Raw genomic sequence first — 25,942 nt, forward strand, 5'->3', positions numbered from 1 at the left:
GACTGATTCTGTGCCAACTCCAACGTGTAAAATGCCACTAGTGTACTAATTGTGCCTTTCTCTTCACAGCCATCATTCTTCTGTTTGGGTCTGAAGGTTATGGAGCAGAACGAGACTGCCGACTTGATTAAAAAAGTCAAGGGAACACCTCTCCTCCGTATGTTGAAATTGTACACGGTAAAGATGAACTCAATTTGATTGAACATGTGGTTTGCCAGAATTCTTGAATTCTATTTCAAATGGCATCTGTTCACTTTGGTTTTGTGTTCAGCTAGATCTTTGTGCACTTACAACTAAAATTGTCATAATGATTTTGTTTCAGGTTAACCAGAGTTGTGTCCTTGACTCAAAGGGATATCACAGCCCACCAGAGTTTTTTCAGGAAATTGTGGATTGTTCAAAAAAACATTTTAAAAGTATGTGATATTATTTCTATTTAAGGTGACACATACTATTTATTTTCCTACATATATTATTTTTTGTAGTATTTGTATTTATACATCAATAAACTATGATGGCACAGAGGTTTATTGTTAAAGTCAATATTTTTCACAGCATGTCTGCTTACAATGTTTTGAGCATCAGCGATCCATCCTCAGTATTCAAGTAAAACTCTCCGGTTTACCAGTGACAGCAGTTTTACGCTGAAGAACAACCTTTTGAACATTGGGCTACACTTTAAGGGTTACAGATTTTACAACATTTGGAAACCCTATAGAAGGACGTGGTGATTGCTGTTACGTGTACGTATAACCTTTTTAAAAAGACACAGTAAAAAAATAGGAATATGACCAATTTAATAGTGAAACTGACCAAGAACAACAAGAATGTGAAATAAAACGTGTAAAATAATTTAATAAATAAAATCTCCAGGGGTTTGGTGCATGTAAACATTTGAGATACATCATGATACAAAATAAAAGTCAGTTTGCATCTACAGAACATCATAAAATAAAGATCTCGACAAAAACCTCAGACTAGTGCATTAAACTAAGCAAACAGTATGTATGATGTATACCAATATAACACAAAGTGTTCCGACTTTTGAACATAAATAAAAAGATGACTTGCTTAGATTAACAAATGGCACTAACATTAGAGCTGGTTGGCATGCATGCCCCTATGCTTCTGACCTCAATAAAAATGCTATAATGTACTTTGCAGTTACATACTCAATACTACATACTCTGTGCAAGTGAATTCACACCCTGAATCAGAATACAATCATAATGTATTCCTATCAGCATGGGGCGTTTAATATGAATCTGTTTCTTACATAGCAGGAAATCTGTAATAAAGAAGTTACAACTTAAACAATGTGGTATTCGTTGCAACACACCACGCATTTCAAAAGGTATGTTTTCCGTTTTCATTAATGTCCACAACTCTGTTTGAAACATCTTCTTTCAGAGTGCTGGTCATTTTCTAAATGGGTTGCATCAGTTAAACATGGTTATTGTAAATTCCTCCTTGGTGTTATTTGAACAGAAGCTGCTGCCAAAAAAATGTGTTCGAAAGCTACATCAAAATGTTAGACAACCACAAAGCAGTCTTCCACTATAATACAGATAGTAGAGGATAATAAGAGGTCTTACTCCTCACAGGTGCAACTCCGTCACATTTCAAACCATATCGCCTATACAGTGTATTCAGATAATCTTTTAAATAACGTTCAACTATTAATTCTTCAGACTTGAATCATGACTTCTTTTCCTTAAGTAAGACAAAAGATACGGTGAAACAAGGCTCTCCGCTATGCTGTCTTCACTGCAGAAGAGATTCGATCACAGCTTCTGGCTTTGCAGATCTTTTCCTGTGTGGAGATAGTACATGATAAGTGTTATCAACTAATTTCAGAGCTTTCAGCTTTTTTATTTCGCAGAATAAAAGTTTATCACTATAACGGCAAATACCATCACCATTTACATTTTAAAGCTGTCCACATTCTATAATTGACTAATAACACACAGTGGACAAACATTCATAACCAATTACCCTTCAGTTCACTCATAGGAGTATTAGATGTTGTGAAACTCAAGTTCAACTAAAAACCTGAAAAAGTTGAAATTGTGGGAGCCTACAATTTTAGTATTAACTGAAGTTGCAGACAACCACAATTACCTGGTGCACAGACAGCACGGTCCAACAGAAGGCTTAAGTAGCATTTATTTGACCCCTGATCAGACACTAGATATGATCTGTATGCTCGAGGGAGCTGTGTCAATCTGTGAAGACTTGCTTAGAGCAAAGTTCAAGAGTTAAAAGCCAACGAATGATGACAAAAATAAGTCACGAAACACTACACAGTAGACTGGTATATGGGTACAGCTTAACAGGGTTTGAAGCTTCAGGTTGCCTCTGGTCTCAGTGGTCTGTGTAGAAAGCACATTACCTTCGGCCAGTCTTGGGTCGGCCACTCTTGCCACTTTTAGAGGTTCTGGGTCTCTCTAGTTTCATCAGTGACTGCCGCATGCTCTCCTCCGTATAGGCCAGATACACATGGGACAAATCCACCTCAAACGGCTGCAGGAGGCAGGCACATAAGAAGAGAGAGAGATCAACAATACATTGTCAAGGAGGGAAAAGAGAAACATATCGGGAACATCTGTCCTTACACAGAGAAAGAAATAACTCACATCTTTTTCTTTTTTGTCTGGAGCAGGGATTTGTTTTCTCATATTGTTGCCAGTGTATGCCACACATTTCTGAACGACAAAAAGGTACAGTTCAAAGACACACACGACAGAGGGAGTTCTTAAGAGTGTTCAACTTTAAATTGATGTCCATTTTGAACTGAAAACCACAGTGAGATATGCAAAGTAAGCCCACCAGCTGCCATTCTCCAATGTCTTCATTCCAGTGCACGTAATTTTCTATCATCTCCTACACACAAAAAACATAAGAAATATAAAAACTAGAGACAAGGAAAAAGTCACTGATGCAATGTCCCTTAAATCAGCTAACATATTTTTCAGTGTCACTGTTGGTCTTCTCTTCCTCTGGAGGAAGTCCACTAGTGCCTGTATAATGTGTGCAGCCTGCTACATATTCATGAGTTTAGTAGGTCTGTGAGTTTGTGAGCGATGTCCAAACTAGGCGCATATGTTTCTACACAAATCTGATAATACATCATTCATTTATAGTGATAGACTGCTTTAAGACCAAGAGCTTGTGTCGGGTTAATATACCCAGAATATAAAAAAATAGTGATATGGATGAAACTGAACTGTTCCAACACAACCTAAATCAAATTTAAAAGTATATAAGTAGCCAAGGCAGGTTTCTTATTTCTTTTCATTCCTCTTCTTTGTGTGTACTAATGCGAGGGAACAACACAAGTCATGGGTATTTCGCAAAGTCAGAGTAAAAAAATCTACGAATATAAGTAGACAATCACACCTGGTATTCCTGGGGAATAAAGTTGTCTATGATAAGCATTTGGAGTCGCAGCTCTCGGCTCAGCTGGCGGATGTTCTCCAGGAGGCCCTCGATCTCTCTGTGGTGCTCCTGCTGTAGATCTGCCATCTAGCAGACAAAAACACAACAACAACAGTGGATTACATTGTTTTATTCCCCTGATCAATCAAGACTATGTTCAACCATGGCTTTCAGAACTTATCAATTAAAGCATCGATTGAAAAAGTATTTCAGAACATTTCAATAGAAACTAGGTCACTTATAAGAATCTACACACCAGCACCCTGCTGCCCTGACGGGGCATGATTTCTCTCGGTGTTAGTCTTATAAAGTTATGCTTACTTCGGATTTGGCAGCCATCAGCATGGTCCATACTTTCTTCAGCTTCTTAGTCTTTCCTTGAGCCTCCTCCTGCAGACTAGTGTACTTCTCTTCTATGTCCAGACGTTCTTGCTGTTTTAAGAGGGAGAGGGATCAGTGATCATGCAGAAGAAAGCTGTAGTCTGCAGTCATGACTGAGAAGAATTTACATAGATGAGCGGAAGTCAAGATAATGTCTTGAAACTGTTATTTATGAAAATAAGAATTTCTTTTCAAATCCTGACATTTTGGATCATATAAAAACCGAAAGTACCAATGAGATTCTACTCATATTTTCCGACCACAAAGATGCAAGTATTTCAGTGAGAATCAGCTGGCGGTTAGATTGACAACTCATGACCACGGGAATATGTGGTATCTGATATCCTATCTTGGTTGTAGACAGCTGGTGTCAGCTGAAGATGGTACTATTCTAATTTTAGAAATAAACTCATTGATACCCAAACATCAATAACAACATTTTTATTAATTTGTGTCAAATTGTTCATTAAGTTGTTTTTTAGCAAATAAACAAATACAGCATCAAGCATTTTACTCCAGAAGGGCCAGTAGATAATATAATACTTACTACAGTTACAGCATGATAGTTGGTAATTAATGTACACATTCATGTCAACTTTTCAGAATGACAAAGTAAGGAAGTACGACAGCTGATTCACCTATTGAAGTATTTAGAGGGTTTGGTTCTTGGACATTTATTCATACCTCTTTCTCCTCCAGCTCCCTCCGCAGCTGTTCCGCCCTCGTGCGACGTTCTTCCAGTTCATTGTTGGACTCCTGCAAAAGCTTCTCCTGCTCCTCAGCCTTGGCCAAGAGGTCCACCCCACCCACAATTACCTTCTTCTCTAAGGCCGACAACTTATCTAGCAGAAGGTGATGCTCCTGCCTAAGAGGTAAGAGGAGGATCAGGTAGTAAATGACTGAATGCCATATCACCACATCCAGTAACAACTGAAGAAGACATTGTAGATTATTTGATTTGTATCATCATGGATAACAAAGTTCCCGGACTCACTGGGCTTTGAGAAGGTCCTTCTCCCTCTTCTCCAGCTCTGCTCTCGCCTTGTTCCTCTCTTCTTCCTCCATGTCCAGCTTGGCCTCCAAGGCCTTTCTTTCCTCTTCAATCTTTGCCTGCATCTCCACCATCTTGTCCGGGGAGACCTTCTTCCTCCCTTGAGAGATACAGAGGGAACCATGGTCACGTTAATATAGGGGTTGTTTTCACTGTATCTTCTTGTTCTATGTTACTTGCAGATTAAATATATATTTAATCATCATTAGTATTTTTTTTAATATATTGGGTTTAGATTATAAATAAAGAAATCAAATTAATGTTTGAAGATGCCAGTGAGAGCCAGCTGCTCAAAGTTCTGTCTTGCTAATGCACAATAATTTTTAGCGTAAGCAACATTTCAAAATAAGCGAAATTATATAAAGTGCAAGTTCTTTTAACGACATGGTGGCAATGAAGAGCAAGAGACACATGGGCGCTAGTCAAATATGGACGAACAGAAAAATCTTAAACAGCGATTTTATACAATAAATCTGTTATCCAGTTTGTCAGCGTTAGTGAAATAGCTACTGAAACACACGGCAGCCATCTTGATAAGTTGTGCAAAAAGAAAAACCATTGCGAGAGGACAACAGCACTATGTGGATTCTTACACCAACCTCTATCTTCTTGAATTAAGAGGTGTATAGCAGTGCGTAGCATTTACACCAAGAATAGGAGAGAGAGAGAGAGACAGACCAACACATTAAAGAGTGATCCTGAAAGTGGAACGACACATATGGGACAAGGAGTGGGAGAAAGACAAGTCAAACAGAAAACGAGAACTCTCCGTAATAATAACCAAATTACATAGTAGTAGTGACAGTGGACAAGGAGGCAAAAAATGGTATGAAACATCGCTTATGAAACATAAGGATGAATTACGTGTCCGTGGGACAGAAGTTACAGATTACGCAACAGATTACGTGGCAGAGGTGTAACCTGAAACTGGGGACATGATATCCTCACGCAGAACCAGTCTACACTGTGTTCATTTATGGCATGCTTGGAAATAAGTAGGAGAATTCGACATTAGATAGTACCAAATCCATTCAACTGTCTAATAGTCCCAGTGAAATTAATGGATATGTCCCAAGACATGCTTCGCAAAACCATGACAACCTTTGCAATCACGTAAAACATATTTTGGACATGGTCAGTAGGAGTGGGGGGGGGGGGGGTTCAGGCTGTGAGAAAACAGGAGTGGCACAGACACAGGGAACGTATTAAGCCCTTTTCTACACGTGCTGTAATCCATAAATGCGCAGAGAAAATTCCCTGTGGCAATTTGCTAACTCAGGACCTTTAACAGCTCAAGTGTCAATTAAATGGACACCATTAATATAAACAAAGTTTATATACAAACGGTGAATTCCTGACTCAATAATGAAATGCAAACTCAAAAGATGTCACATGCCCACTTCTATCTAGGCTGCAGAACCTTCTGTAGTATAATATTGTAATTCAAATATTTGATTTGATCGAAAATACGTGGGAATTTTAATTCACATTTGGATTTGAATCTAAATATACAAATAGTGGCAGACAATTATGGGATACATTAAATAGATCGAAAGGATGTAAGGAAATCCTTTAATAGGGGTCGTTCACATGAAAACGGCAGCCGTGCTGCTCTTATCCAAAGACTAGAGGAGAGAGAGCAGCGCGACTGAGACAAATCCATGAGTTATGGAGCATAAATTCTATTTAATATGTGCAGAGACACACATCCCAACACTAACAGCCACACATTACTTTGTATTTATTCATGGCAGGGCATGCCGCTTATCTCCTTCCATTTTCACCTCCCACGATGAAAACCAGTGTATCACTGCTGACCAGTGAAGACTGAAATTTACTCAGACTATTTCGCAAATCCACAAAATAGCTTACATTATGTACTTATCAAGGATCCACCAGCCTCAATGCTCTGGCACTTATTAAATGCTTGACAACAAAGATGTAATTGATGGCGTACCGAAAGTAGTAGTGTCCAAAAAGGGCATTTTGTCGATGAGGTCACAATATCGGCCTCTATATAGAACTACCTAGACAGTGACTATGGCTAGGAAGTAGTGAATGAGTGAAATAATCTAGCCTCAGTATACATTATGCACCAACTATACCAAAGCAAATGTATTATATGTGAAACCTTACTGAAATGAACAGCTAATGACAACAAATTCCATTCCATTTATAAGTAAAGCAGTCTGGGCATATTTCTTATGATGCAATTGATATGGAACATTTATCAAAGGAAGCTCCAGGTTGTTTTGACAATTATTAGGGACACGTAGGAAGTAGCAATCCCCTCAAAGCACTGCCTGTGCTCAGCAATCGAGTTAAGGAGATAAAAAAATACTCAGTTTCAAAATATACTTAAATCAGTTAAACAGCCTGCACGGCATGAGAACTGATTCATCTTAATTCTTGGTGTAATTTTTTTGCAACTGTATGTCCTCTGACAATAATTCAACCACGGTATGAACAAAAAATTAAATTAGTCAATACTGACCGACCAAAGATGGAATTTTACCATGAGGAGATCAGTGTTAGTGCTTTCAATCCTGCCATACATCTATCTTCAAAACAATAAATTTTACAGGATCCATGTGTGGAAAAAAGCTCACTCTGTGGACAGGTGGATTGGTAGAGCAGAGTGCTGCTGCTTCATCTCACTATGCTGAGGTTTATCCTCCACCAATGCCCACAGGGAGAAACCCGTAGAGGTAAAGAACCATTGGTTTGAAAACTTTAAGCAAAATCTTCATGCTATATGATGGCCCAAAAAATGAGGCAGTTTGCAGGTGCACACATGCAAATTGCAGATACAGCACCTTACTCACAGAAGCTGAATCACTTCCTTATTATTGATTAAAAAACCCTGATATTAGTGTTGGAAAGAATAATAATGACAACTGCACAATCTAGAGACATCTATATAAAGCGTTGTGGAACATGGCCTCACCGGATAATTGTGTCAGTATTGCAACATAAAGTAATGACCTAATTATGTCTGCTTATCTGTATTTAAAACATTATAGTTTCCACTTTAAAACAGAAAGATGTAGACGGTGAGAAAAGGGAAACTCCCAAATGAGAAGAGTGTTGTGTATATGGAAGCCTGTTAAGAGGATAAAGACTAACTGGTGGCCTAAAAGCAACTTTAGCTTAATAATCATGCTGAATCATCATGACTGAATGCTGACTCATTACAATTATAATGCTAACAAGATATTAAAAAAAGATATCTGCAAATGTTATAGATTTGTATCCAACCACTTACAAAAAACGGAAACAACTGAATAAAAAAAAACCTCTCCATGCAGGCTTATGAAGATTACATCAACAAATGTTCAGTAATTTGCTCTAAGGCACACTTCTATGACACATCTATGTGCATACATTACAAATGCTTACCTCTCTTTCTTCTGCGGCCTTCTCCTGCCACCCCTCCTTCATCATCACCTTCATCCATCTCATCTGATCCACTGCCCTCTGAGCCAGATATCTCTTCACCTAGAATCACACAAAACATGTAAGAAGACAGTCTTGGAAAAATAAATACTGTAATCCAAACGGCATGATTATATTTACGACCTTCCACCAGTTTCTTCTTTAGCTCCTCAATCTCTTTCTGAAACTGCCGCAATAGGGCATCCTTAGGATCCTCATTGATCCTGGCTTTGTTCTTGATGTTTTTAGCCCTATTAGCGTAGCGCAGGGTACTGATGGTTTCATCATAGTTATAGTCTGCAGGACCTATATTTGCACACTAGTGGAGAGAAGTATGTTATTTAAAGGAGAGTTGAAATTGTAGCGTCAATGTTGGGTATGGTAAAATGCTTTGAATTTACAAATGCTGAGAACATGTTGATCTGCACATGTATTGCTCTCTGAAATTATGTATTTGTTGCACACAACACTTTAGTTTTCAAACTTTCACTCTACCATCATGGTCTTTGAGTTTCCTCCTAATGAATCCTGCAACAGACGGGTTAGTTTAGAGTTCCTGTAGGGCACGTGAGTGCTCTTGCCATCCACCAGGGCAGAGATGACATTTCCCAGTGTGGAGAGAGAGAGATTGATCTTTGTCGCTTCCTTTAAACGCTGACCTGTGGCCCCAGTCTTGCCCTGTCTCTCCGAGCCCTGTCGGGGTAGGGTTGGTTATGGTCAGATGGGTTGGGAACGATAAGTCATTTATATCTTAAGTCACATCTGTATCATTTTATTTTCAAGGAAGTAGTTTAGTTTTACTCAAAAATGTCTGGCCACAGATACATACTGCAAGATCAACCAGATGAAGCTTTCCCATGCGGACATGCTGGTTTCCATCCACACCCTTCTCACTGCATTCAATGGTGATGGTGAAGATAGCATGAGAACGGGAGCTGTGTTCATTCATGTTTGTTGATCCGACAGACCCTTCACACAGTGAAATATCATTTGATTAAACAACATGAATACTTACTATAAAATCTGAGTTTTTCTCTGCATTTTCTGAAAATTTACAGTACAAGTATGTCTTTGCAAATAATCCCATTGTTTAACAGTTTGAACGCCTTGCAGTAGACATATATACATCAATTAGATACATTTACACAATATTGTAAACACATATACTGTTAGTGAATAAAGAAAGGTACTACGAAATGTCACAAAGGTCTGTGCTGTGCGCTTATATATATATATGTGTATATATACACATATATATTTACATACATACATATATATATATATATACACATACATACATACATAGATATATATATATAGAGAGAGACAGATGTTTGATTTTGTAGGTATCTTTTTCTGGGTCAGTTATTCTGCTTACGGTTTTTGTGGCCCATCGTCATAATCCTGTCCATGTCGTCGGCATTGTTTACGACGTAACCAGAGAGGTCTTTGATATACACACCAACATCTGGTCTTTCTTTTACCTGGTTTGAAAAATGTTAACTTCATCATGGGAAATTGTCATCAGCATTAAACGGTTAATACAAACAAATCTATTCAGCCATCTTCTGCAAGCTTCCTGTTTGGAAATAAGACTGTCGTGTCCTTTATGACAGATCCTCCAAGACAAGATTGATATGAATCACTGAACTCTATGTTTTAGTGTTGGTTTTAAACGTCATTTTACCTCTAGCCTCTGCAGTTGGTCCTTGCCCAACAAGTCTCGCACTTCCTCATTGTAAATCTCCAGGTAAGAAACACGAACCAAAAACCTGTGGAAGTTAATTTGTTATTCTTAAGTCAGATAACTGCTAAAATGCACAGGCTTTACTCTATCAATCATAGCACGTATGCCCCTTAACAGCAACTGTGTTTCTGTGGAGCCCTTTATTCTCCCAATACGACCAAAATCGGATTTTTTTTTATACTTGTAGAGCGATGATCAAAAGGCTTGCCTTTAATTCAGTAAGACTCATTCACATGAAAGTCTTGTTTCAGAACAAAACCAAGGCAGTTTACCAATAATAGTATCAAGCTCTGTCCAAAGATCCCTTTATTTAAAAGAGATTGCTTGTGGTGGGTGGAGTGTACATATTAAAAAACTACAAGACACCAAAGTTTTCACTTAAATTGACACTTGTTTACAAACTGGGATTCATCAGCAAGACTAATTATGTGCGTAGACAAAATATGTGTAGCTTATTTTACTGAACGTTTGCCTGACTGATTGCTTTCTTACCTTGTGTCACCCTCTGCTTTGGCAATGTGACCAAAAACATGAGCAAAGGAGTTTGGGATTATCCCTCTGAGTTCAGGCACTGCTCTCACACCCTCCATGGTGAATGTTTTTCCTGTGCCAGTTTGCCCGTATGCAAAAATAGTGCCTGAAATGGACAGCAGAGCATAAAATCACAGTTCCATTTCCAATATATATTATGAAGATTTGAGACAAACTTATTATTAGTATTTATTATATTGGTCAACAATGAAAGCACACATTTAAGGATTAGATTGAATAGAGGCAAAAGTGTATGTTTGAGTGTCTGTGTTGAAATGCCTCCAAAAGTTGATTTAACACTAGTCAATACTGATGATGCACATTTTACAGCAATAATTTATTTTTCAAAATAATAACTTATGTTACATGAAATGTACCATTGTATCCCTCTAATACTGAGTCAATGATGGGGCGGGCAGTGAGATTGTAGACGTCCAGCTGTTTGCTGTCTGGTCCAAACACAGTGTCGAATGTGAAGGTCTTCGGAGGCTCGTGGGGGGTCTCCAGTTTGTTCACTGTTATGGTCCCACGGATCTCGTCCACAATGACAGCCTGCTTGTGACTCATCATCTTCTCTTTCTGGTTGAAGGGACGACATCTTACCACCACCTTGACGTTATCGTTGACGTCCTGCCTGTCGGGTTTCTCAAGCTTATTGCTCTGAAAAAGAACGGGCCATAATGAGAGGCAGCACATGCCATACACCGTTAATGTACCAATGAACTAATGACCCTTCAATTCTAGTGAAACAACATGGACGTGACAGCAGCTGTCCGTTGGCAGCTGTCTTAAACGGTTCAGTCAAAACAAAGCTAGAAACGTTAGTGCCTCGCCGGGTTGCTGTGTGTTGGGTTGCTAGGCAGGCAAGCATAACTGACGTTGACGACAAGGCGAGTTACCTGCCGTTACCTGACGCTAGCTGACCAGCAAAAACATGGACAATGGCAAATACTGTTTTTTTATCAATCCACCACGTTGTCGACATGTATGCTAATTGATGTGTGGTTATTGGCAAACAAACTACCGGATTGTCTAATGTCCGTGTTGGAAACTGGTAAGCTAACGACGCTAACCGGTTAGCATCACATCAGTGCGGTCGGAGGAGGAAGGGAGGAGCCCCTCTGCAAACAAAACAAAAAAATGCAAACAAGCGCGTCGACTTACCGGCATAGTTAGAATGCAAAAGGGCAGCAATAGTGTATGTATAATGACAATAAAATGTTTGTAAGGCTTTTTTCATTTGTTATCCAAATAGTGTCCAGCGCAGTGCCCATATCGAAGGCTCACATCCGATAGCTCGTTGTCAGGTCTCTCCTACTGCGCATGCGTTCCAGGGTATGGCAGAAGGAGGGAGCGGGTCTTCAGTTTGGTGGTTACAGTAACTGCTGCATTGTACCTACGGTAACTAGCGTTAAATGGCATCGTTGTGTTCAGATATTTAATATACTGGGTCATACACAGACAAATGTTGGGAGTTTCAACATACATTTGCTGTCGCATTTAGGCCAACTGGAGGCGATTATTCGGTGCGAAACTCTAAAAATGAGTTGCTGGGTACATTGACCCCCCTTACTATTCCCACTCTCTTTGCATTCGTATGCTAGAATTGTGCCTGTCCCCAAGTTTAGAGTGTGTTAATTTGTTTATACACACACACACACACATTCATTTGGCACATACTCAATGTGCACAATACTGAAATATTGACGGTCTCGATACTAGATTTTATTTAGCATTAGGCTGATAAAAAAATAAAATGAGTCAGGCCAATATAGCTTATTGCAGCTGTATCAGTATGTTGGACCGCATGTCAGCAGATAAGGGGATATGAACAAATTGCAGGAAATAAATCTAAGAGAAATTTATTTCGGAAGTGTCTTCCTGAAAAAATCTTTAATTTTTCAACTGCAATATGTCCCACTAAGTACAACTTCTTTAATAACAACATTGTAGGGATCCTCATCATTTTCATGTGTTCATGTAAACTGTAGACTTTAAAAAATAGCCATAATCAATAATATTAATATTGATATTTAGCATTGAAATGCCTCTAATTTTGACAAAAGGACCCACTTTAAGACATTAGGTAAGACCCACCTTAACTATTGTTGTGCTTTAGAAAAACACTTTTTTAGTTCTTTACATTACCACAAACCAGTTGACAAACAGCGAACTAGTGTGGTCCCTCGGGTTGCAGGTAGTCCAGCCTTGCTGCCGCTCGCCAGGTGGCAGAAAACGTTCACTCCCAAAACATAACATGGAATGGTTAACTCAACTGCAATACTAAAATGGTTCTTGCACGAGTATTTTAACATGTTGCAAGAACAGGTAGGCCTACTTATGTTTTATATAGAAGGTGAAGTAAAGAATGCAGGACGATGTCAGCAATGGTTTTTCCGTTATGTTATTCTTGTTCTCTAAATGATTATAGCTTACATCTGAAGTAAGACACCAAACTACAATAGTTCTGCAAGTATAATTTATTACCACATATATTGTACTTCATTATTTCTCTAAATATAGTTTGTTTATTTTTGAGTTTTGAAAAAGACACTCACCAGTGTGTGTAACATGTGTTCTGAATAAGTAACAGTCATTAGATGTGATAAAAAAAAAAAAAATAGTACATGTGTAACAAATATGTACATAGGTTTAAGAACACACAATATATCTCTCGAAAACTGAATGACACTCATATGCACTCAGGACAAAAATAAACAGCTCCTTCAAAGGATTGTCACTGGCAGTATTTACCCTTGGACCTCAACCCGCACCTTGTTGCTCAGGTCAGTCAAGTCATTTGGCAGTTGAACGCATGAAATATGTACATATACATAACTACAGTACCAGTTAGCTGAGCCTCTCGAGGGCTTGAAACACAATGCTGTGGAACAAGCCAGTCTGCCCACTGCTCTCCTGAGTAACCAGAACTCGTCCATCAGGTCGAGGTCTGTGGACGAGGACGAGTTCTCCTTGAAGCAGACTGAGCTCTGAATCCATCTGGGCTAAATGCGTTGTGGTCACTCTGTATCTGGAAAAAAAAGCAAAAGTTGTAAGAGGTTTTTGTCCAGTACTTTAAATCGATGAAAAACGTTCAAGTCTACCTCGTCTGTCTGTTAATCAATACACTTTTTATTTTCAAGGACAAAGACAGATTCAACATACCTGCTAGGGCTGAACTGACCGGGCACGGCTGATAACAACGGCTGTGACAATACTGTTTTTTGTGGATTATAATTTAGATCCGAGATGGCATTTTCTATGCCTTTCCTAAGAATAGGAGCTTTTCCTTCTTTGAGAATGATCCCCGGTCCGTCTCTTCCCAGCGTGAGCGATGGGGCCCATACTTCTAGTGGTGGGCCACAGTTGGAGGGAACGTGATTTCCTGACGACCAAGAGGAAGTCCGACGTCTCGGAGGAGGGGAGTCTTCGTCTGTGAAGAACCGCACTGACTTTGCCGGCTAGGGGAGTAAAATATTTGCTGTAAGGCATATGCAGAACAGTGATCATCTATTTCCAACGGGTCAATAGTATAAGATCAATGCAAACAGAGTACTGAGGAACATTTATAATTTGTGACATTGGGCTAAAGAAGAAAAACTGAATTGAATTGAGTACTTATTGTCAGACAAATGCATGATCATGCTTCTCGCAAGAAATCATTAGATTGGCTTTACCTTGTCGACAGTATTCTTGTGTGAATTGGGTCTGACGAGAATGGAGTGAGGCCCATGGGGTCTGTCATGTGAAGAAGTAAAGTTCCTGTCCTTAAAGACTGCAGCAGCAGAGGGCGCTGTTGTCTCAGTCATCCAGCCCCGAGGTCTGCCAGAGTGAGACAGGAGGATGCTGCTTTTCTTCCTCTGCAGGGCAGGCGAGTAGCCGGACGCCTGAACTTGTGAAAAGTGCTGTGACTTGGATGGAACGTTCGGATTTGATGTATGGGAGAAATAGTTTGACCCTGAAAAAATATTGAATATACCTTCAGTGACAATCTGGCTAAATCTCTCATTTAATCAAGCAGTTGGAAAGTAGCTGTGGTTGTTTATCACTCACCTCGCTGAGGGTTAAAGACGCGCCTCACAGTGTCCCAACCCTCTGAACCCCCACCGAGAGACGGTTTTCCAGCACCAGTGGATGACGTTGCGCACTGGGCTCCATTTGGCACAGATGGGAGCTGTCCTGTTGAGTGTCCTGTTCCATCAGAGTTTACCCTATCAAAAGCAAGGACCACAGCAGGATTCTTGGCAGCAGTGGGTTTCTTTCCAGCTACTGTGTTGGACTGTGAGGATGCGTTCACTGCTTTGGTCTCCAGGAGTCTGGCCGAGGTTCTGCAGTGAGGCAATGAGACACTTAGTACATACTGAAGAACTCACTGAACATCAATTGATAAACTAGTTTCTTTGCACCAGGCTCAGTGTTTTTTTTCTTTTTCATGATTCATTCAAATGTGTGCATGATGACGTATCAGCCTGACCACAATAAATCACTGTCTGAATCCACATGTCGTTCAGCTCCCACTTTCAGCAGTCAGGGATCACAGTCTCTCACCTGAGCACAGTCGTGACGTAGTTGCCGGGCAGAATGCCCACTTTGCCCGTTTTGAGCGATAACCCACGCAGCCAGCCTTCTTTGAATTTTCCGTAAACTCCCACCATCTCTCCTTTCCTCAGCTCCAGCTCCTCAGGCCTTCGTGGTTTGTAGGAGTACAAGACGGCACACCTGAGGAGTCACACAGGGGGTTTATTATCTCTGTGACTACCACACTTTCTACAAGATGTTTATATTATGACACATTTTTACAGGTCATTGAGTGTTTCATATTTATCTTTACATTCATATCTTGCGATCTGACATTATCACATCATACTAGAATGTTTAAAACAGTGACTCACACACTGATGGAGAGATGCTGCGTGGAGGAGTTTTTGCTGTCCGCAGAGGTCGAGGACATTTGGGGGTTCACCAGCGCCATCGAGATGGCGGATGGAGTGTCACTGGTCATCTTCTTTTCGCTCTGTTAAGGAATAGATTCTGATTCATTATCAAATGGATTTCAAATGGTTTAGCTTGGCATATTATTAAACAGTGTCTTTTATTTCTGTTTACAAACTTGATTGTCCCAAATGGCCCCTGAAGGGACGAATAGAGTATTTTGAATTAAATGTAATAATTCGTGTGCCAACATGCTCACAGTTACAATGCTAACATGTTGATGTTTAACAGGTATAATGTTTACCAGGATTACATCAATGTGTGGGACATTACAAAAGTCTTTGACAATCCAACCAACAGTTGTCGTCGAGATGTCTCACAAAAAGCCCAAAGTGTCAAACTGCTGGGGGCGCTAGAGGAAAAGTCAGGGAATCAGCTAAGCCACTAGCATTCAGTGTCTCATAGTTATTGAGATATTTCAGAATGGATCAAAGTGGTGGACTGACCAGAGAAGTCTGTGCTACCAAGAGAGTAACTATCCACAAAATGCATCTCACTCAGTCTGCTGAAGCCTCATACAAATTGAAGATCAACTTTGGGATATATTGGAGGTATATTAGGAACAGGATTTCCTTATGGCAGAAGGAATGATCACGCAAGATTAAACTGCTTCAAGATGAATATATATGTATTGTTTTAATTCAGGAAGACACAAACCCATCTTTAACTATATTGGTGTTTTAATGATGGCAGCGGAGAAACTGTGTAACTCCCTTAGGTGTTCAATTTGGTTGAGATATGGTGACAGTGAAGGACACAAGTATGAACGACATGTTCTTGGTCATCAACTACTCAGTGACCGCCTGTGTTGGTTAGTTTAAGCTCCAACTTTATTAATACAGAAAACATGATATATACATATGAATTAAAATACAGTAAGAATATATATTATGGCCTTGTAGACCTCTTTTGCATTCTATTGTCATAGATCAGAGCTTCTCTTTTTAAAGCTGAAAAACTGACAGGTGTGAAGTCAGCAGTCTGTGAGTCAGACCGGACACAGTCAGCAGGGAGGAACACTGAGGTGTGTCTCACAACGGTTAACAACGCAGTCTGAAACTTAATCCCTTATGACTCTATTGTCAAACTGAAAGGGGCATTTAGTGACATCTTCATTATATGTTTTCCTCTGACTAATTTAAAATAACACATAATGTTACCATTACAAAAAGAAGTAGATAACTTTCCAAGTGCTATTATCTACCCAGTGACGTGTACAGAGGCTTGTTCTATTTACAGCACTACCACTCAACTACTGCTTGAAGCATTAATGCTGGCCTGTGGGCCTGGGGTTCCTTGTATAAAGCATGTGCCTGGATCATGCAGCTCTGCCACCATTGAGCTGCATTCACACTCGACCTCAAAGAAACACAAAAGAAGTCCGAATCAAGAGGCAGCCGTTGCTTTAAGCTCAGCCTCACTTATCAAAGCCAGTGCTGTGAGGCAGAAGTAAAGTGAGATAAACTTATGCTAGAATGTCCTCAAGACATACCAGATTTCCATCGTATACAGCAGAGTATATACTGTGAATTACTGTTGTCTAAAGTTGTTTTGTCTGAGACTTTTGTGACATATACACTTAAAGTAACCAGAAGAAAAGATAAATTCCTGTCTTTGTTGAACCAGCATGAAAACAGAAGACAGAAGACTGATGTTCCTTACCAGGAATTATTGTAAAACTACAATACTGCATGTGGATAAAACAAATTTCTCAAAGCTCATTTCTTTAACTTTGCCCCTTTAGAAAAAACATTTTAAACTCTAGTATGAGAAATCTCTAGCCACTATTTCATTTGTGTAACTAGTTTTATCACAACAAAACAGACAGCAATATTTTCGGTTGAAATTGGTGAAAGAAAAATATCCCAATCCCACCCAAAAAAAACCATAAGATTAAGATGTGTAAAGCTCAACGCTAGCTCACAAAGTGTAAATAAAGTAAATAAAATGTGGTTTTGGACACATGTAATAGACAAAACTGTTTCTGTGAGATGAAGTCAAAGTGAAAATGTATAATTAATTGGAATTAATTACGGACGTTATGGCCCTGCACAACCTCACGTTTTAATCGTGAATTAGGGAATGTCACCAAACTCCAGTAAGATTTTGCTTGTTCGAGATGAGCCAGGCCTCCATGGATCAACACACAACGTATGATCCCTTGGCATTGGAGGAAAAGCCTAATTGTTCCCTGGTCCAAGATCTCACTGGATCAGGTGACGTTATGTTGTGTAAAAAGTTTAAATATTCGGATTCTATATAAATTCTAGTCAAATGTTGTACTCTAAAAGTATTTTCTTTTGATTGATGATCCAAGAGAAGCGGAAGCTGAGTTATGAATGAGTTTGAGGTGGAAAGACTCAATGTATGAATATTTAATATAAGCCTAAAATGAGTTATTAAAGATTTAGGTTTCATGTCAGTATCACAGATATACTAAATCTTTTATTAAAATATTTTTGAATACAAGCTTTCTATTTGGGGTCAGGCTCTGATTTTGGGACAACTATTCATTTAATATATGCTCAAGTGGAAATTGTCTAATTTGCAATAGTTCAATTTTTTATTCATTTGACAATTATTGTCTGTCAGAGAAATTGTGAAAAATGAAGTGTGAAAATTAATTGTGAAAAACATTCATTCATGCTTTTATTTCATTCCATCTCAAATGTTATAACTCGCTCATGCTGCTGCAGAACCTTTGACCAGATTCTCTAAAATATCCCATGTGACACCGATCTCTCCATTTCTTTGCACTGGCTCCTAATCAAATTCAGAAGTATTGTGGTCATTGTGATTACTAGAGCTCTGCGTGGTCAGGCACCTGACTGTATTGGCCAGTCGGTCTTTAAGGTCCTCTGATCAGGGTGTGGTGGTTGTTATTTGCTCCAGGCTCTTAATTAACGAAGACCGATCTTCGTGAACATCTAACAGGCTTCAAAGGGAACTAATTACAAATAAGTGTTTGTTTCAATAATATCAGTGAAGTATTATGTTTATAACTTAACTTCTTTATGTTGCATTTGAAGATGTTTTAGCTTTAGTCTCATTTCCATCCGAAAGCTTGATCTTACATAATCGTGCCAATGTTCACACTAATACGCATCTTTTCATCCACAGTCTGTACGAAGAACATCTGTGAAACCGTGGAGCCAGAGGTGAGAGCTGATTGGATGCAGCTCCAAGAGGAGCACAACACACGCTGGTCAGTGGGGAGCTTAGTGAAGAAGTTTGAAGGCAGGGGATAGAGGAGTCTGTTATGTAACCAAGTTCACCAGTGGTGGTGGTGGTGGCGGCGCCTCCTCCTCCTCCTCCTCCTCCATTTTCTATCTCTCTTCCCAGCAGAGGCTTTTATTTTGGCACTGTACTCAGACATTCACAAGCTATGACTTAATGCAGTATTCACAGTATCTTATAAACATAAATGAATGGCAATGCACACAAAGAATGGTTTATTTGAAATATATCCATCAAAACCTTTAAGCTAAGGTGATCTGAACTAATATTCTCATTTCCACAGCAAGCTGTTTCACAGTGTTTCAATCATGTTGCTTCTGCTGGTCATCTCAGCATTACAAAAGAAAAATGAAAAGCCTACCAAATTATCTCATAGATGATGTCATCATCCTGCCATGCGATACTGGCTGTGTAAAATATGCAGGAGGTACCATGACGCAATTCATCGTAACAGCTTGAGATATGAAAGGAGTGAGGACTGGAGGTGAGTGGACCGAAACGCTGAAACGTTCTTTAATCAAGAGCTCTGGGACATAGGCCAGGGTTTCCCCTCATAGATGAATATCGGTTGAACAGGGTGTGTGTTATTTGTCTTTCTTCAGCTCAGGAATATAAAGTTCTTATAGGAAGTTGTCTTATTGTGTCTGAAAGCTCCTTTGACTTTACTGTTTCACATAATGATGAGTGTTTGAGTCTAAAACACAAACAAGCTCCATAAAAATACTTCTAATAACTTCAAAGAATAACAATACAGAACAGCGAAGCTTTCCTTGACTGCTATCGTGTCATCTGAATTACTCACAAGAAGAGTGCGTGAGAGAGACTCTATTGCTCTTGGAACTGACTGAGTATTTTCTTGTTTCTTGAGGCTCTTTCAGGGCCACCTTTGGCATCAATAAAACCTCTGATTTTAAGTTTAGAAAAATGTAAAACTCTCTGTGTTGTCTTAATCATATGGGCGATTTCTCTCCCTCATTCATTCCTGAAGCTTAGTGTCATGGCTCCCTCTTTGCATCCCTGAGGACAACTTTGGTGACTCAAATAAAAACATCTATTATCTCACAGAAAGCTGTGATGCCTTTTGCCAGCCACATGTGTTCTGTTAAAACCAATCACTGCAAACAAAACAAAGCCAAACACAGTTTAGCTCAAAGAGGAATCTGATGAAACGTTATTGAATCATCATCATAGCATATATAAAGGTAGATATGTTAGCACACGACTCACCTGTAGATATCTGTGTGTAGAGTCAGAGTGGCGTCTAATTCGCTGAGAGTTCACTCTGGAGGGATGGGAGGGGTCCCGGGTAGCGAGAGACGCAGAGAGTATGTGTGGTCGCCCCCGACGGCTAATGCTGTTGAAGGTGCTGATGTTGGTCGTCTCTCTTTTTAATCCAGTAGCCGAGTTAAATCGGATGCTGCTGGCTGCAGGCTGATTCCGCTGGTTGGAGAGGGGCAAAGCATTGACGATGGGTGACTTTGCTCGGAATTGAGGGACTCCGTGGTGGGTGATCCTATTGGATACGTCAGTGGCCTTGTCTTTGCCCCCACTCCCATGCCAATGGTGAAAGTCTGCTGAGTCACTCCATCTCCGATTCTTTCCTTCGAGCAGTTTGGCAGCCACTAAGTTTGGCTGAGAGATGAACACATGAAGAGAAACCCCAGCGTAAATCGGGATGAATCCTTACACAGCAAATAGTCTATCCTCAGTCAAGGAAATTCACTCTAACTTGCTCCTACCTGCGACCGGCGCCTGTCAACCTCGGCTTCTGCTGACCAGAGAAACTGCCGTCTAAATACAACCACTTATCTCTACTCCACTCACCCCTAAAACTTGTTGGACAGGCGGGCAGGCAGGAGCATATGTACCAGCTAATAAGCCAGGGAGGGATGACTGGTGCCGAGAGAGAAGCTGCACAGACAGGCAGGCAGGCAGACAGACAGGCATGGCAGGGTTAATGCTTTCACTCCCCACAGCGATGTGCTGTTATGCCACCCGAGCAAAGAAAGCTTTACTGTGTCTTCACGCCTGGTTGCACGACAGGGGGAGAGGCTCAGAAAGGAGATGGGAGAGGAGAAGAGGATGAAAGAATAGAATACAGAGGTAGAAGAAGACGAAGAGGACCTGAGGCGGGGCTTTAGCAGAAAACATGGGTGGACAGGTGACGAGGACGGCGTATGAGGAGGAGAAGAGTCAAAATAGTGAGGGAAGTAAATAAGAACTGATTAAAGCCACCACATTAACCCCACTGAAGCAACAATTACAATTTCCCCCAGTACGGATGAAGTTAATTCCTGGAGGCAGAAAGTACAGAGGAAAACAAATGACAGTCAGCGAGCTAAGCAAGCGCTGCCAACCTGAGTAAGCCACATAGTCACACACTAATAAACAGCTGCAGAGACAACACGGCGTCACAGATTATCTCTCTGCAGCGCAGGAGTGACATTTACGGATGAATGAAAGATTTGAATAAAAATCAAGGTAGCCTCCTGCCAGAGACCTGTAATTAATGACATCCAGCGACGACATCTATGGTTCAATCCATTACAAGAGCTATACCATCAGACCAAAGTGTCAAACGGCAGGTGTCACCTTTATCACGGGGAAAAGGCCATGACCCACATTCAAACAATAAAGAAAGGGATAAAAAGAGAGAACTAAGACAAACTCACCTCTATATACTGAAGAGGGCAAATTCCAACTTTCTCCCCAAACTTGGCTTCGATCCAGTGTTCATTCACCCGTCTAATGACAGTAAGGATGTCTCCCTGTAAATCAGAAGTAAGAGACACACACCTGGACTTAGAGGAAATAGTGAAAAGGTGAGAGCTAGAGAAACTGCTGGAATGAAAAATCTCAAACAAACAGGATGCCAGGTGCTTATAATAGAGTGTGCTCGCCCTGGAGACTGGGCACTCAGAAACACTGAGCATTACATCTCTCCTGCAGCATGTGACATCAACTGCCTTTGTGTCTGGTCCTTTCTGGGGCCAGCCTCGCTCTAAAAGACATTTGACCGTCTGCATTAAAGCGGAAAGAAAAAGAGCGCAAGTGTGCTTTAATGGAGAGCACACAAGTGCTGAGTCCTTATATAACTGCCTCCGAAATCCTTCAGGGTTAGTAACCACTGCGGCAAAGGTCTGAGCCTCCAGCTCCACAAGTCTCTCAAAGCAGCGTAAATAATGAAAAAACTAGGATATTAGCCCCCTCCCCCACCCAAATAAGCTAATTTTAGAATTTATGTAATTATAAAATATATATAATTTTTTAAAATATATTTCTAAAACTGCAAAGATAGTCTCCCACATGTAGATATTTTCAGATGTTCTTACTCTTCCATGATAGTAAATTAAATATCTGTTTGTCAGACAAAACTTTTTTAAAGATGTCAACTTTGACCCCTTTAAACCCAACGATTTATTATTGACCCAGCGATTAACTAACCAGTAGGTCAAAAAAGATTTTGTATTTGTTCTAAATACATGACTGAAATTGTCTATCAATTTACATCTTAGCACAAGTGTTTCCTCAGATAATGGTTCAGTAGAGGTGGATAGGATCCTGATGCATCTCTTCTTAATTCATACTAGTGAATACTCATACAGTATAATTAAGGTAAGATAGCAACTTAGCTAGTTTCCCCTCAAGGTTAATGCTTCATTATTTCTAGGAGGTTGAAGTTATGTGTAATAATTGTCTCTGTGCATTAATTAAATAGAAGGAAACCCTGTGGGTATTCTAAATGATCGAGTTATACAAGACTGAACCCTATGATAGTGAGTATGTTGTCCAGCTGTGTAAAGTCAGCAGTTTGAGAATCAGACCTTGAGGAAGCCGAGACCATATTTGCTGTCTTCCAGATTGCTCTCTTCGGGGTTAAAGCCATGCAGCGCCCTGCAGAGAGCCTGAGGTTGGGACTGCTGGAGGGGCTGCAGCATCAGGCTGGCGGCCTGAAGCGCGCCGGCAGTGACTGACGCGGCGCTGCTGTCACCACCGTTCTGGTGGTGCCAGCTCTCATCCACTTTGTGTTTCTGTGTGATATCGTTACCAGGCGCGAGGACGACCAGCTCTCCGGACGAATCACCTCGCTGGTTACGCATCAACGCTCTGAGAGCAAGCTGGAGAACGGACGAGAAAAATCACTAATCAGCTACAGATTGCTTCAATGAAATGGTGAATTCATGAAACATGATGTACTTTTCTAAATATGTTAAAATAAATGACCGAAAGTTTAAAGATGCTTCGGGTGTACAGTCTAGGCTCTTTTAAAGATTACAAAATATTTCTTTATGTCCTTCCAATGCAACTGCATTTTCAGGAGGTGAAATAATGATATTTATGTATTATTATACTTTGACAAACAGCGACTGGGGACTTTGCTTAGAATATCGTTTAAAGAGAGACACAATAGGCTAACATATCTGTAAAATGCTGCGGTTCAGACACACGTTAGAGGCTCTCAGTCGGTGGGATAGCCAGTCAAGTTGAGGCAGGGTGACAAACCTCTGCATGTTCTTAATAGATTTTGTGCTAAACAGCTGAATCTTTCTCAAGAGATATCACAAGCAGGTGGGTTTAATGACACATCCTTTTTCCCTGTGAGGTCACGTATTGACTCAAGCTTTACTGATAACGTCTTTTCACGTTTTCATTGACTGAGAGAAAACAGCGCAGGAATGCCCAAATATATTATTTTCTTCAACTATTATATACAGTATATAATATATTTTTAAAAATGTATCTGACTTTTCACAAAATGTATTATAATTTCATTTCTCCCCACATTTTCAGTCTTGCATGTGAACTGAAGATACAGGAAATCATAAGCTTTTTCAAAGAATTCTGCTTATTGCTTTTTATCAGGCTCCTCCTCATCAATGTATCTCCAGTCCACACATTTCTTCTAAAGTCAGTCCACTGATTAAATTAACCTTGTGATGCCTGTCCTCAGCGAAAGACTGATGGTGGAGATAATTACAATATACGGTTTTGCACTGGAGGGTTCTGAAGTACACATTTCTAATCACCTTGGAGAATAAAATATCAACATCAAAAACTGCGGAAAGATTTCATGACTGCGAATTACCTTTATGACCCTTAGATCTCCGTTGGGTTTGAATTAGGTGACTGTGCAAAATGAACAGATCTGCTTTATACAGATAGAGGATGCACCAAAAAAGTGCTATTCTATCATTATACATGCCGATAATATTGTACACGAGTTAAACAGTACTACTGAATAATAATAAGTGTTAGGTATGGTATAATTCAAATGATTACTGCTATGAGAAATACATTTAAATTTAGTCTGTGAGCTACAATTTTATAAGTCCCATATGTTTTCCCAGATTTGTTTTAGTCCTGTCCATCAGTAATTAACTTAATTTGACATATTTATCTTTTTATGTAACACACCAATTTCTCCCATCACATTTGCCCTGTTAAAAGTTATAACAGAGCTATCATCAGTTGGGTCGTGTCTGAGGAAGAAAACATCAGAAGTAAAGAGAATTAATGCATTAAACATTGAAAAATGTTGGGCAGTGGAAAATGTGCAGCCTTCAATGTTTAAATAACAAATGTTTAACACTTTTTTTACTTTCGTACAGTACACCAACAGGAAAATTACAGTATAGGCCATGGCCATCAAAACATTGTGTAATTTACTGTAATAGAAACTAAATCTCATCATATCATTTGACAGATAAAGTTGTCACCCAGAGTTGTTGTTTTATAGGTATGCAGACGGTTAGGCCGAGGTCGTTCACTGACCTCATTGTGGCCTTGCTTCTCTCTGTGTTGACCCTCAAGCTGATGCTGATCCTCACTGACTGTCAAGCCACCCCTGACCAAGGGCACCGTGTAGCGGGCTGTCTGTCTGTCCCTGCTGGGCCCCGGTGATCCCCGGAGCCCCTCCAGGATCCGCACCAGAAGGAAGTTTGCAGGAAGCTCCTCCACTGTTCGAGCTGAGACAGGAGCTTCACACTCTGGGCAGAGCAGCTGGGAGTTGGCTACCTCATGCCTCTGCAGGCAGGACATACAAAAAGTGTGCTGGCAGGGCAGGACCTTGGCTGACACATCCAGCGGCTCATAACATAAAGGACATTCCAGCAAGTCACTTAGTACCAACTCCTCCATTTTAAAAGGGCCCCCTCTCTTTGGGAGTCGAACTCCTGCTGCATCGGAAACACTGTAATCCACCATGCTGCCAGAGAGAATAATGACGATGACACAAGTTACAGTCAGAAGGTGCACAGGTGGACTGTATAAAAGGCAATAATCATGAAAGACAGTAGCCTACCATGACACGTTTGATAAAGTGGAAGCACTCAACACAGGGCGCTTCGTCGTAAACACTTTCGCTGCTCGCTTACAGGTGTTAGCTCACCTGGCAGCACAGGTAAGCCAGCATCAGGAAAAATCCGCAGAGAAAGAAATAGCGCCTCATTTGTCCCGGTAACACAGAGTAAAGAAACATCAAGTACTTATACGTGTGTCTGCTGACCGCCACAGCGATATTCCGCACACTCCGGTTATGAAATGCGTAACTTTTCCGCGGCTGTCACCATGACGCAGCGGGCTAAGGACCGGAGTTCGGTGAAGTTGGAAAGATATTCACATATTCGGACTTCCCGGCTCAATAACTCGGTGTTAAAACACAAACGACACCTCTATGTAACCGTAGTGATGTCGGCGATAAGTTACAACCTTAAACAACCTTAATTTTACCAAAAAGGGCCGGTCTCCGAGCTGGACCAATAACATTGATCTCAATGTGCAGCCGTGAGACCAGAGCGCAGGGACCGTCCATAAAGTGCAATCCTGAAAATACATAATACAAAAATCTTCAATAACTTCACTGTATTAAAGTGTTGGATAACAAAAATCATTTAATACATAAATGGGCTTCTCTTTGTTGTCCTACAGTAATTATTTTGAACAAATTGAATTTTAAATAGATTATAATGAATTATTTAAAATATTTTATGGAAATAATATTCAATAGCTTTACTGTAATAAAGTGTAGGCTGACAATATTCATTTAATACATCAATGAGCTACCCTTTGTCCTACTACAGCTGTAATTTTGAAGAAATTTGATTTTGAATCATTATTATGAATTATTTTGA

The 25,942-nt window shown here is 40.1% G+C and overlaps 2 protein-coding genes across 4 annotated transcripts; both read right to left on the reverse strand.

Annotated features, from left to right (window-relative positions):
• Nucleotides 1-780: 780 nt before the first annotated feature.
• kif3a (kinesin family member 3A) lies at nucleotides 781-11,869 on the reverse strand. Its single transcript, XM_056439833.1, has 17 exons — nucleotides 11,748-11,869; nucleotides 10,961-11,243; nucleotides 10,545-10,689; nucleotides 9,993-10,077; nucleotides 9,684-9,789; nucleotides 9,135-9,274; nucleotides 8,801-8,998; nucleotides 8,450-8,624; nucleotides 8,270-8,368; nucleotides 4,814-4,970; nucleotides 4,504-4,684; nucleotides 3,760-3,870; nucleotides 3,400-3,525; nucleotides 2,830-2,883; nucleotides 2,637-2,705; nucleotides 2,393-2,523; nucleotides 781-1,813 (listed from the first exon to the last, which is right to left on the reverse strand). Exons 1-17 carry the CDS (start codon nucleotides 11,751-11,753, stop codon nucleotides 1,765-1,767), a joined length of 2,115 nt encoding a protein of 704 aa, XP_056295808.1. The 5' UTR covers nucleotides 11,754-11,869; the 3' UTR covers nucleotides 781-1,764.
• A 1,175-nt stretch (nucleotides 11,870-13,044) lies between these two features.
• On the reverse strand, nucleotides 13,045-25,523 carry sh3rf2 (SH3 domain containing ring finger 2). Of its 3 annotated transcripts, none has more exons than XM_056439637.1 (11): nucleotides 25,201-25,523; nucleotides 24,585-25,017; nucleotides 22,637-22,930; nucleotides 21,485-21,580; nucleotides 20,040-20,444; nucleotides 15,476-15,597; nucleotides 15,132-15,302; nucleotides 14,637-14,911; nucleotides 14,261-14,541; nucleotides 13,749-14,044; nucleotides 13,045-13,614 (listed from the first exon to the last, which is right to left on the reverse strand). In XM_056439637.1, the coding sequence occupies exons 2-11, from the start codon at nucleotides 25,014-25,016 to the stop codon at nucleotides 13,434-13,436; spliced, it is 2,553 nt and encodes an 850-aa protein (XP_056295612.1). In that variant the 5' UTR covers nucleotide 25,017; nucleotides 25,201-25,523; the 3' UTR covers nucleotides 13,045-13,433. The 3 variants fall into 3 exon arrangements, with proteins under 3 accessions (XP_056295612.1, XP_056295611.1, XP_056295613.1); XM_056439636.1 differs by having other exon boundaries at nucleotides 25,114-25,523; XM_056439638.1 differs by lacking the exons at nucleotides 24,585-25,017; nucleotides 25,201-25,523 and adding an exon at nucleotides 24,228-24,247.
• Nucleotides 25,524-25,942: the final 419 nt, after the last annotated feature.

Source organism: Pseudoliparis swirei, chromosome 19 (genome assembly GCF_029220125.1).
Source record: "Pseudoliparis swirei isolate HS2019 ecotype Mariana Trench chromosome 19, NWPU_hadal_v1, whole genome shotgun sequence".
Taxonomy (NCBI): domain Eukaryota; kingdom Metazoa; phylum Chordata; class Actinopteri; order Perciformes; family Liparidae; genus Pseudoliparis; species Pseudoliparis swirei.